Source organism: Oncorhynchus masou, chromosome 27, assembly GCF_036934945.1.
Source record: "Oncorhynchus masou masou isolate Uvic2021 chromosome 27, UVic_Omas_1.1, whole genome shotgun sequence".
NCBI lineage: Eukaryota > Metazoa > Chordata > Actinopteri > Salmoniformes > Salmonidae > Oncorhynchus > Oncorhynchus masou.
Window position 1 is genome coordinate 62,915,076 of NC_088238.1, and position 12,461 is coordinate 62,927,536.

At 44.7% G+C, this 12,461-nt stretch overlaps 1 protein-coding gene across 1 annotated transcript in view; it reads left to right on the forward strand.

Moving 5' to 3' along the window:
* Positions 1–2,563: 2,563 nt before the first annotated feature.
* LOC135516499 (fibrinogen alpha chain-like) overlaps positions 2,564–12,461 on the forward strand; it is a 12,424-nt gene continuing 2,526 nt past the window's right edge. Inside the window, exons 1-5 of the mRNA XM_064940843.1 lie at positions 2,564–2,685; positions 7,369–7,485; positions 7,714–7,897; positions 10,066–10,211; positions 11,724–11,920. Coding sequence (XP_064796915.1) covers positions 2,632–2,685; positions 7,369–7,485; positions 7,714–7,897; positions 10,066–10,211; positions 11,724–11,920 — 698 coding nt within the window. The 5' untranslated portion in view covers positions 2,564–2,631. The remainder of the gene's footprint in view (positions 2,686–7,368; positions 7,486–7,713; positions 7,898–10,065; positions 10,212–11,723; positions 11,921–12,461) is intronic.

The following is a 12,461-nucleotide window of genomic DNA, read 5'->3' on the forward strand; positions in this document are numbered from 1 at the left end:
CTATTTCAAACTGATGCGTAGAATTACTATTTAATGTCGAAGTTTCAAAGTTGGACACAGACACAGGCTACAACAGTCCAGTGAAATTCTTACCTTGAGAGCTCTTTCCAAACAATGTAGAAATAATAATAACAATATAGAAAATATATATATTTTTTTTAAATAAAGTAAGAATAAAAACTACACAAGAACATACTGTCCCTTCCCCTTGTCTATGGGAGAGATCTGACCTCAGGTCAGCAGAAACGAACCCTGACTCTTTAGCCATATGGGTCACTTCATTCCCACTTGGACTGAGGGGACACTGATTTATAAAGTCGCGGAGCCACCTATTGACGAGACCATGAGACTAATGTCTGCTTCAGTAGGCTTTCAGGGTCTAATGTTTCGGATGTTCTCTCTAATGTCGGCGTCCGGGGTATAGTGTATTATTGACAATTACCTCATATTCTTCAAGGACCATTTTCATTTGAATTGGTCTTGTAAACGTTTGGTGTTGAAGGTAGATATAAGTGTAATCTCAGTATAATCTCTGACCAATTGACTTTATAGTCAGACAGTTTAACAAACTCTTCAAAGCAATGATTGGTCTCGGAGAACAAGACATCATCCGCGTACAGTGATGCTTAACATGGTTCTCTTTTCCGAGTGGAATTATTTTCATTTGGTCATGTGATCTAATCATGGCGGGATTCTATGACCAAAGCAAAAACAAATCCTACACTGGTCGGACAGCCTTTGTCACGTTCTGACCTTTATTTCCTTTGTTTTGTCTTTATTTAGTATGGTCAGGGCGTGAGTTGGGTGGCCAGTCTATGTTTGATTTTCTATGATTTGGGGATTTCTATGTTTCGGCCTAGTATGGTTCTCAATCAGAGGCAGGTGTCATTAGTTGTCTCTGATTGAGAATCATACTTTGGTGGCCTGGGTTACACTGTCTGTTTGTGGGTGATTGTCTATGTTAGTTGTTTGTGTCAGCACAGTCCTTATGATAGCGTTACGGTCTTTATTGGTTTTGTATTCAGTTCTTTCTTTAATTAAACATTCATCATGAACACATACCACGCCGCATTTTGGTCCTCTGATCCTTCTCGCCTCTCCTCTTCAGATGAAGTGGAGGAAGATCGTGACAGCCTTGCCTTGTCCCATCAGACAACAGGAAGGGGGCTGAGTACTGGGATGTTGATTTTCACTTCTGCCATTAGTGAATTATAAATATTTTTTGATCCAAATATTGGAACAAAATAAAACCTTGATAATGCAGACATTCCACTCTGTTGAATGCTTTTTCAGCATCAAGGGAGACTTCAATATTTGGGGTCGTAAGATCATTGTCATTGTGGGGCAGCTCCGGTATATGGCACTGCGTCTCTAGTGCTGGTGGCGTCACTACAGACATCCTGGTTTGGTATCCAGGCTGTATCACAACCGGCCGTGATTTGGAGTCCCATAGGGCGGCGCACAATTGGTCCAGCGTTTGGCCGGGGTAGGCCGTCATTGTAAATAAGAATTTGTTGTTCACTGACTTGTCATGGTAAAATTAAAAATATATAAAAAAGGAATTGTGAAATTGTCTACGTAAATTACCAAAGGAGAGACAAAACCAGTTTGGTCTTTATAGATGAGATTGGGCAGCACAGATTGTAGATGCAGAGTTAATCATTTAGCAATCAATATTTAATTGGAGGCTTCCAGGGTACACTGCACTATTGACAAATTATTGAGTGAAGGGAAGCACACAGATCCGTCACTTCCGTGAATTGGACACGTCAGATATTGTTCCTATTTGCTGTCCTGTGTGGGGGTGGGCACTGTACATGATGACTAAAACACACACAGTGCTAAAACATTATCAAGACTAGCCTGGGAGCCAGCCGGTCTGTTTGTACTGTCGTGACAATGATCAATAGAGTTGGCAAGAGCACAAAGAGATCCGGAACCAGGCTACAGAGGGACAGTCTCTTTAAGAACTGCTGGGTCAAGTCAACTCCGTCAGAGAAGAGATGACAAACAACAACCACACAGAAACAAAAAAAATCAACAACACAGTTACTTAATGGCTGTGGTTTTATTCCAAAAACATACATCCTCTGATCTTCTCTCATTTTCTCCCCTCTACTCCTTACAGCTACCCAGTCTGTCCAGGGACAGTGTATATTAAGCGTCTATTAATATATTATTGTATATTAAGTAGAAGTGCTGATCTAGGATCAGTTTAGCCTTTTTAATCACAATGAATACGATTACATGGACAGGGAAGGGGGGGGGTGGACAGATCCTAGATCAGCCCTACTACTCTGGGATGCTTGATAAATATGACCCCAGACACAACCTTTCTGGAATGATCGTCGAAGCCTGCCAATCAATCAGGTTGGAAACCCCAGATAGACAATCAGTGACTAACTCCTGAGGCTGGGTCCCAAAAGGCACCTATTCCCTATGTAGTGTACAACTTTTGACCAGAGCCCTGTGGGTCTGCCTACGGGCCCTGGTCAGAAGGTAGTGCACTCTATAGGTATTAGGTGCTATTTGGGACTAAAAGGGTTTGTCAACAAGTAGAGTCCGATAATATAAAGCTTCAGAGGCTCGGTGAAACAGTATTCTAGACCAGCATAGAGAGAGGAGAGAGAGATGAAGATACTACATTTCTTCTGTGTCTTCCTGACTGTCCTTGCCTCCACTTGGGTACGATAACATTATTCATTATTTATACTTTTAATTGAATAGTTTTAATTACAATTTATTTTAATAATAATATTAATAATAGATTGAATTTATATACCACTTTTTCTAGATATACATATATTTATTCCTGAGGTATTTGTGAGGTGCCTTTTTGGGAAATATGTGTTTTGTAAATATACAGAGAATTCAGAATGTATTCATTCCATTGACTTATACCACATTCTGTTTGTATTACAGACTGATTTCAAAATGGATTAAATCTATTTTTCTCTCTCTCTCAACCATCTACACAAAGTGAAAACATGTTTTTCGAAATGTTTGCACATTTATTCAAAAGGAAACACAGAAATATCTCAGTTACATAAGTATTCACAGTCCTGAGTCAATACTTTGTAGAATCACCTTTGGCAGCGATTACAGCTGTGAGTCTTTCTGGGTAAGTCTCTAAGAGCGATTACAGCTGTGAGTCTTTCTGTGTAAGTCTCTAAGAGCGATTACAGCTGTGAGTCTTTCTGGGTAAGTCTCTAAGAGCGATTACAGCTGTGAGTCTTTCTGGGTAAGTCTCTAAGAGCTTTCCACACCTGAATTGGGCTACATTTGCCCATTATTCTTTAGTATTAGGGTGTTGCCTGTGCTTAGCTCCATTCTATTTTTTTTTTTTATCCTGATAAATCCTGATTCCCAGTCCTTTAAAGATGACAAGCATACCCATAACATGAGGCAGCCACCACTATGTGTTGTATTGGATTTGCCCCCAAAACAAACCAGATGTTTTTAGAATACTTGTATTCTGTTTCACTCTGTCATTTAGGTTCGTATTGTGGAGAAACTACAAAGTTGTTGATCCCTCCTCAGTTCTCTCCTATCACAGCTATTAAACTTCTTGAAACTCCCCAACCCGGATCCGGGTTTGTGACTAAAGCCTCAGGCTCATTAGCATAACGCAACGTTAACGATTTCTGAAAATCGCAAATAAAATTAAAATAATGCGTTTGCTCTCAAGCTTAGCCTTTTCTTAACAACACTGTCATCTCAGATTTTCAAAATATGCTTTTGAACCATAGAAATTGACTAATTTGTGTAAGAGTATGCAAAGCTAGCATAGCATTTTGTGTAGCATGTAGCACGCAACATTTTCACAAAAACCAGATAACCAAATAAATAAAATAATTTACCTTTGAAGAGCTTCTGATGTTTTCAATGAGGAGAGTCTCAGTCACATACCAAATGCGCAGTGTTTCCTGAAAGCGTCTGTGTGTAGGAGAAATCGTTCCGTTTTCTACATTGCGTCTGGCTACCGAAACGAACCGAAAATGCAGTCACCTACAACGTGAAACTTTTTCCGGATTAACTACATAATATCGACCGAAACATGGCAAACGTTGTTTGGAATCAATCCTCAAGGTGTTTTTTCACATATCTCTTCATTGACATGCAGTTCGTGGAAGCTTGCTTTCCTCTCTGTGTCCCATGGAAAAATACTGGCAGGTGACTTTTGCGCACCAATTTCGGCGCAGGACACCGGGCGGACACGTGGTAAATGTGGTCTGTTATGGTCAATCTTCCAATGATCTGCCCACAAATACGTCACAATGCTGCAGACACCTTGGGGAAACGACAGAAAGGGCTGACTAATTCCTCTTGCGTTCACAGCCATATAAGGAGATCTTGAAAAACAGAGCCTCAAAAATCCTTGTCATTTCCTGGATGCCATCTCATCTTGGTTTTGCCTGAAGCTCACGTTTTAGGGCACGCACAGAGAAGATCTTTGTATTTCTGGACACGTCAGAGTGTTTTCTTTCGAACGGTAGCAATTATATGCATAGTCGAGCATCTTTTTGTGACAAAATATCTTGTTTAAAACGGGAACGTTTTTCATCCAAAAATGAAATTGCGCCCCCCAGAGCATCAACAGGTTAAACTCTGTAACTGTTTTAAAGTCACCATTGGCCTCATGGTTAAATCCCTGAGTGGTTTCCTTCCTCTCCAGCAACTGAGTTAGGAAGGACGCCTGTATCTTTGTAGTGGCTGGGTGTATTGGTACACCATCCAAAGTGTAATTAATAACTTCACAATGCTCAAAGGGATATTCCATGTCTGTTTTTTTTATTAATTATATTTTAACCATCTACCAATAGGTGCCCTACTTTGCGAGACATTGGATAACCTCACTGCTCGACTGAGGGATCTTACAAATAATGTGTGGGATACAGAGGTGAGGTAGTCATTCAAAAAGCCTCTTAAAGTTCGGACCCTTTTTTTTTCAATTTCCGCTTAAAATGACACAAATCTCACTGCCTGTTGCTCAGGACCTGAAGCAAGGATGTGCATATAATTATAATATAATGAATTGAAAGGAAACACTTTGAAGTTTGTGGAAATGTGAAATTAGTGTAATGAAATATATTAACCTTTGATACCAGCATGTTTCAAGCAGACCACCATCGTCCCTGTGCCCAAGAACACAAAGGTAACCTGCCTAAATGACTACCGACCCGTAGCACTCACGTCTGTAGCCATGAAGTGCTTTGAAAGCCTGGTAATGGTTCACATCAATACCATTATCCCAGAAACCCTAGACCCACTCCAATTTGCATACCGCACCAAAATATCCACAGATGATGCAATCTCTATTGCACTCCACACTGCCCTTTCACACCTGGACAAAAGGAACACCTATGTGAGAATGCTATTCATTGACTACAGCTCAACGTTCAACATCATAGTGCCCTCAAAGCTCATTACTAAGCTAAGGACCCTGGGAGTAAACACCTCCCTCTAGACTGGATCCTGGACTTCCTGACGGGCCGCCCCCAGGTGGAGAGGGTAGGTAACAACACATCTGCCACGCTGATCCTCAACACTGGAGCTCCCCAGGGGTGCGTGCTCAGTCCTCTCCTGTACTCCCTGTTCACTCATGACTGTATGGCCAGGCACGACTCCAACACCATCATTAAGTTTGCTGATGACACAACAGTGGTAGGCCTGATCAACGACGAGACAGCCTATAAGGAGGAGGTCAGAGACCTGCCACCCCCCTCCACCCTCTTTTACATCGCCGCTATTCTCTGTTGTTATCATCTATTCATCGTCACTTTAATGACTCTACCTACATGTACATATTACCTCAACTAACCGGTGCCCCTGCACATTGACTCTGTACCGGTAGCCCCCTTTATATAGTCTCGCTATTGTTATTTTACTGCTCTTTAAACACTATTATTGCAAACAGAGTGAGTTGATCAACTTAGTATGTCACGTGCTACGATTTTACTCCTGAACTTATTTAAGCCATGAGCTGCTGGGCCATGGCAGTGGGAAGCTCTATGTCCATAACAAAGGGGTCCTAACTTATTGACTCGCAAGACATTTCAGCTTTTCATTTTTAATAAATGTATAACCATTTAAAAAAAAAACATAATTCTATTTTGACATTATGAGTTATTGTGGGTATGCCGGTAAAATCTAAATGTAAGTAATTCTATGAAATTCAGGCTGTAACACAACAAAATGTGGAAAAAGTCGAGGGTTGGGAATATTTTATGAAGGAAAATAATGTTTAAATATATACATATATAAGACATGTAAATACATTTATATACTTTATGCATTTATATATATACATGTATATACTTTAAGCACAAGTTGAACTATACGGTGACAAAAATGATAAGTGCAGCATTTTTTTTATCTTGATTGTTAACATACATTTGTTTAATATTACTGACAGTTTTTGTTGTCTTATTCTTATTGATTAAATCTTTCTCTCTCTCTGCCCCCCCCTCTGTCTCTCTCCATCTCTCTCTCTCTCTCCCTCCTCACCCCTCTCTCTCTCTACCCCCCTTTCCCCCATCTGTCTCTCTCCATCTCACTCTCTCTCTCTCTCTCTCTCTCTGTCTCTCTGTCTCTCTCCCTCTCTCTCTCTCTCTCTCTCACTCTCTCCCTCTCTCTCTCACTCTCTCTCTCTCTCTCTCTCTCTCTGTCTCTCTGTCTCTCTCCCTCTCTCTCTCTCTCTCTCTCACTCTCTCCCTCTCTCTCTCACTCTCTCACTCTCTCCCTCTCTCTCTCACTCTCTCTCTCTCTCTCTCTCTCTGTCTCTCTGTCTCTCTCCCTCTCTCTCTCTCTCTCACTCTCTCCCTCTCTCTCTCACTCTCTCACTCTCTCCCTCTCTCTCTCACTCTCTCTCTCTCTCTCCCTCTCTCTCTCCCTCTCTCTCTCACTCTCTCACTCTCTCCCTCTCTCTCTCCCTCTCTCTCTCTCTCTCTCTCTCTCTCTCTCTGCCCCCCTTCCCCCCTATGTCTCTCTCCATCTCTCTCTCTATCCCTCCTCACCCCTCTCTCTCTCTACCCCCCTTCCCCCCCTCTCTCTCTCTGCCCCCCCTCCCTCTCTCTCTCTCTCTCTCTCCCTCCTCACCCCTCTGTCTCTCTCCATCTCACTCTCTCTCCTCTCTTTCTCTCTCTCTTTCTCTCTCCCTCCTCACCCCTCTGTCTCTCTCTCTCTCCCTCCTCACCCCTCTGTCTCTCTCCCTCCTCACCCCTCTCTCTCTCTGTCTCTGTCTCTCTCTATCTCTCTCTCCATCTCTCCCTCTCTCTCTCTCTCTCTCTCTCTGTCTGTCTGTCTCTGTCTCTCTCCATCTCCCCCTCTCTCTCTCTCTGCTCCCCCCCCTCCCCCTCTCTCTCTCAGGCTGAGGACATAGCGACCGTATTGAGCCCTCGTGGAGCCAGGCCAGTAGAACATGGTTACAAGGCTGATAAATGTGCCACAGAGAAGAACTGGCCTTTTTGCTCAGATGATGACTGGGTAAATCACCGTTTCTCTTTACCTAATGGATGACTTTTAAACATAAATATACTTTTAGAGATATACAAACCTTCTGTCTATGTCCTGTACTGTACCTCAGCCTCTCCTCTCTCCTCTTCTCCTCTCTTCCACCTCTTCCTCTGCCTCCTCCTCATCCTCTCTCCTCTCCTCCTCTACTCTCCTCCTCCCCCTCCACCTCCTCACCCTCCACCTCCTCCTCCTCCCCAGGGTCCTAAGTGCCCGTCAGGATGTCGTATCCAGGGTCTGTTAGACAAGGCAGACCATTCCCTGCTGAAGAAGATAGAGAAGATTAGGCAGCTCCTTGACCAGAACAGAGCCAAACACCGCTCTGCCGACCAGGCATCCAAACAGACCTATGACTACCTCAAGGAGAAACTCACCTCCAACGCAGGTGAGACGGGATAATATTGATCAGTCAGCTTTGTTTGGTTCCTTTTGATCTCTTGTTTTGTTTGGCTCTCCTTCTCTCTCTCTCTTCTTCTCTCTCTCTCTCTCTCTCTCTCTCTCTCTCTCTCTCTCCCTCTTTCTCTCTCTCTTTCTCTCTCCCTCTCTCCCCCTCTCTCTCCATCTATCTATCTATCTATCTAGCTCTCTCTCATCTCTTTCTATCAGTTTATATCTCTCTCTCTGTATAGATGTTAACCATTCTTCTCCTCTGTCCCAACAGGTTTCTGTATAGATGTTAACCATCCCTCTCCTCTGTCCCAACAGGTTTCTGTATAGATGTTAACCATCCCTCTCCTCTGTCCCAACAGGTTTCTGTATAGATGTTAACCATCCCTCTCCTCTGTCCCAACAGGTTTCTGTATAGATGTTAACCATCCCTCTCCTCTGTCCCAACAGGTTTCTGTATAGATGTTAAACATTCTTCTCCTCTGTCCCAACAGGTTTCTGTATAGATGTTAACCATTCCTCTCCTCTGTCCCAACAGGTTTCTGTATAGATGTTAACCATTCCTCTCCTCTGTCCCAACAGGTTTCTGTGTAGATGTTAACCATTCCTCTCCTCTGTCCCAACAGGTTTCTGTATAGATGTTAAACATTCTTCTCCTCTGTCCCAACAGGTTTCTGTATAGATGTTAACCATTCCTCTCCTCTGTCCCAACAGGTTTCTGTATAGATGTTAACCATCCCTCTCCTCTGTCCCAACAGGTTTCTGTATAGGTGTTAACCATCCCTCTCCTCTGTCCCAACAGGTTTCTGTATAGATGTTAACCATCCCTCTCCTCTATCCCAACAGGTTTCTGTGTAGATGTTAACCATCCCTCTCCTCTGTCCCAACAGGTTTCTGTATAGATGTTAACCATCCCTCTCCTCTGTCCCAACAGGTTTCTGTATAGATGTTAACCATTCTTCTCCTCTGTCCCAACAGGTTTCTGTATAGATGTTAACCATCCCTCTCCTCTGTCCCAACAGGTTTCTGTATAGATGTTAACCATTCTTCTCCTCTGTCCCAACAGGTTTCTGTATAGATGTTAACCATCCCTCTCCTCTGTCCCAACAGGTTTCTGTATAGATGTTAACCATCCCTCTCCTCTGTCCCAACAGGTTTCTGTATAGATGTTAACCATCCCTCTCCTCTGTCCCAACAGGTTTCTGTATAGATGTTAACCATCCCTCTCCTCTGTCCCAACAGGTTTCTGTATAGATGTTAACCATCCCTCTCCTCTGTCCCAACAGGTTTCTGTATAGATGTTAACCATCCCTCTCCTCTGTCCCAACAGGTTTCTGTATAGATGTTAACCATCCCTCTCCTCTGTCCCAACAGGTTTCTGTATAGATGTTAACCATCCCTCTCCTCTGTCCCAACAGGTTTCTGTATAGATGTTAACCATCCCTCTCCTCTGTCCCAACAGGTTTCTGTATAGATGTTAACCATCCCTCTCCTCTGTCCCAACAGGTTTCTGTATAGATGTTAACCATCCCTCTCCTCTGTCCCAACAGGTTTCTGTATAGATGTTAACCATCCCTCTCCTCTGTCCCAACAGGTTTCTGTGTAGATGTTAACCATCCCTCTCCTCTGTCCCAACAGGTTTCTGTATAGATGTTAAACATTCTTCTCCTCTGTCCCAACAGGTTTCTGTATAGATGTTAACCATCCCTCTCCTCTGTCCCAACAGGTTTCTGTATAGATGTTAACCATCCCTCTCCTCTGTCCCAACAGGTTTCTGTATAGATGTTAACCATCCCTCTCCTCTGTCCCAACAGGTTTCTGTATAGATGTTAACCATCCCTCTCCTCTGTCCCAACAGGTTTCTGTATAGATGTTAAACATCCCTCTCCTCTGTCCCAACAGGTTTCTGTATAGATGTTAACCATCCCTCTCCTCTGTCCCAACAGGTTTCTGTATAGATGTTAACCATCCCTCTCCTCTGTCCCAACAGGTTTCTGTATAGATGTTAACCATCCCTCTCCTCTGTCCCAACAGGTTTCTGTATAGATGTTAACCATCCCTCTCCTCTGTCCCAACAGGTTTCTGTATAGATGTTAACCATCCCTCTCCTCTGTCCCAACAGGTTTCTGTATAGATGTTAACCATCCTTCTCCTCTGTCCCAACAGGTAATGACAACAGCTTCTATGACCTGGCTGAACGCCTCCGTCAGAGGATCGTCGACATCAAGATCAAGATAGAGCGCCAGCTGAGGATCCTCAACGCTCTGAAGACCAGCATCAAAGACCAGGTCATAGAGATGCAGAGACTGGAGGTGAGATTAAGATTGACAATGATAACGATGATGATGAAGACCAGGGTCAGAGACCATGTTCTAGAGATGAGGAACTGAGGAGGCAGTGCCTCTCTTTCCACAGAGAGTGTTTCCACATGTGAATTCAGTATCCTTGTTATTCCTCTGGTTTGAGAGAACAGAAATATTAGTTTCAGAGACTAGATGATTATCAGAGGTTACTCAGATTAACTGAAGACATGGTGATGTGAGGAAGAGGAAGAGTTAAATGAAGACATGGTGATGTGAGGAAGAGGAAGAGTTAACTGAAGACATGGTGATGTGAGGAAGAGGAAGAGTTTTATGAAGACATGGTGATGTGAGGAAGAGTTATATGAAGACATGGTGATGTGAGGAAGAGGAAGAGTTTTATGAAGACATGGTGATGTGAGGTAGAGGAAGAGTTTTATGAAGACATGGTGATGTGACGAAGAGTTCAATGAAGACATGGTGATGTGAGGAAGAGTTTTATGAAGACATCGTGATAAGAGGAAGAGTTATACGAAGACATGGTGATGTGAGGAAGAGGAAGAGTAAGAGTTATATGAAGACATGGTGATGTGAGGAACAGGAAGAGTTATACGAAGACTTGGTGATGTGAGGAAGAGGAAGAGTTATACGAAGACATGGTGATGTGAGGAAGAGTTATATGAAGACATGGTGATGTGAGGAAGAGGAAGAGTTATATGAAGACATGGTGATAAGAGGAAGAGTTAAATGAAGACATGGTGATGTGAGGAAGAGGAAGAGTTAAATGAAGACATGGTGATGTGAGGAAGAGGAAGAGTTAAATGAAGACATGGTGATAAGAGGAAGAGTTATATGAAGACATGGTGATGTGAGGAAGAGGAAGAGTTAAATGAAGACATGGTGATGTGAGGAAGAGGAAGAGTTATATGAAGACATGGTGATGTGAGGAAGAGGAAGAGTTAAATGAAGACATGGTGATGTGAGGAAGAGGAAGAGTTAAATGAAGACATGGTGAGAAGAGGAAGAGTTATATGAAGACATGGTGATGTGAGGAAGAGGAAGAGTTAAATGAAGACATGGTGATGTGAGGAAGAGGAAGAGTTAAATGAAGACATGGTGATGTGAGGAAGAGGAAGAGTTATATGAAGACATGGTGATGTGAGGAAGAGGAAGAGTTAAATGAAGACATGGTGATGTGAGGAAGAGGAAGAGTTATATGAAGACATGGTGATGTGAGGAAGAGGAAGAGTGCTGAAAAACACTTTTTTATTTACCTCCTTTCTCCCCTCTCATCCCCCCCCCACTCCCCCCTTCTCCCCCCTCACTACGCCCTACTCATCTCCCCCCTTCTCAACATCCTCCCCTTTACCCCTTCCCCACCCCACTCTTTCCCCCTCCCTCCCTCCCTCCCTCCTCACCCCCTCTCCCTCCCTTCTTATCTCGTCTCCCACCCCCTCTCCCCTCCCTTCTTATCTCGTCCGTCCCCGTCCCCCCCCCCGTCCCTGTCCCCCCCCCCTCTGCCAGGTGGACATCGACATTAAGCTGCGCTCCTGTAAGGGATCTTGTAAGGGCTACGCTGAGTTCTCCGTCGACCAAGCATCCTACGTGGCTCTGGACAAGCAGATGGACCAGCTGGAGTCCCAGAGCGTTCAGTCCGTGGAGACCGTCAGCACGCTGTACGTCATGAAGAGCCGACCGCTTAAAGACGTCGTGGTCGACAGGTGAGCAGGAGGATGCTGCTGTCATTTTCTCCTGACCCTCTATCTCCACCCCCCCCCCCTCTAATCTCCTCTTTCCCTCTCCTCCCCTCTCCCGTACCCTTCTCTCCCCCTCTCCCTCCCTCCTCCTCCCCTCTCCCGTACCCTTCTCTCCCCCTCTCCCTCCCTCCTCCTCCCCTCTCCCGTACCCTTCTCTCCCCCTCTCCCTCCCTCCTCCTCCCCTCTCCCGTACCCTTCTCTCCCCCTCTCCCTCCCTCCTCCTCCCCTCTCCCGTACCCTTCTCTCCCCCTCTCCCTCCCTCCTCACCCCCTCTCCCGTACCCTTCTCTCCCGTACCCTTCTCTCCCGTACCCTCCTCACCCCCTCTCCCGTACCCTTCTCTCCCCCTCTCCCTCCCTCCCTCCCTCCCTCCCCCCCCCCCCCTCCCTCCCTCCCTCCCCCTCTCCCCCACCCCCTCTCTCCCTCCCTCTCTCCCCCTCTCCCTCCCTCTCCTCCCCCTCCCTCCCTCCCTCCCTCCCCCCTCCCCCCCCCTCCTCCCTCCCTCC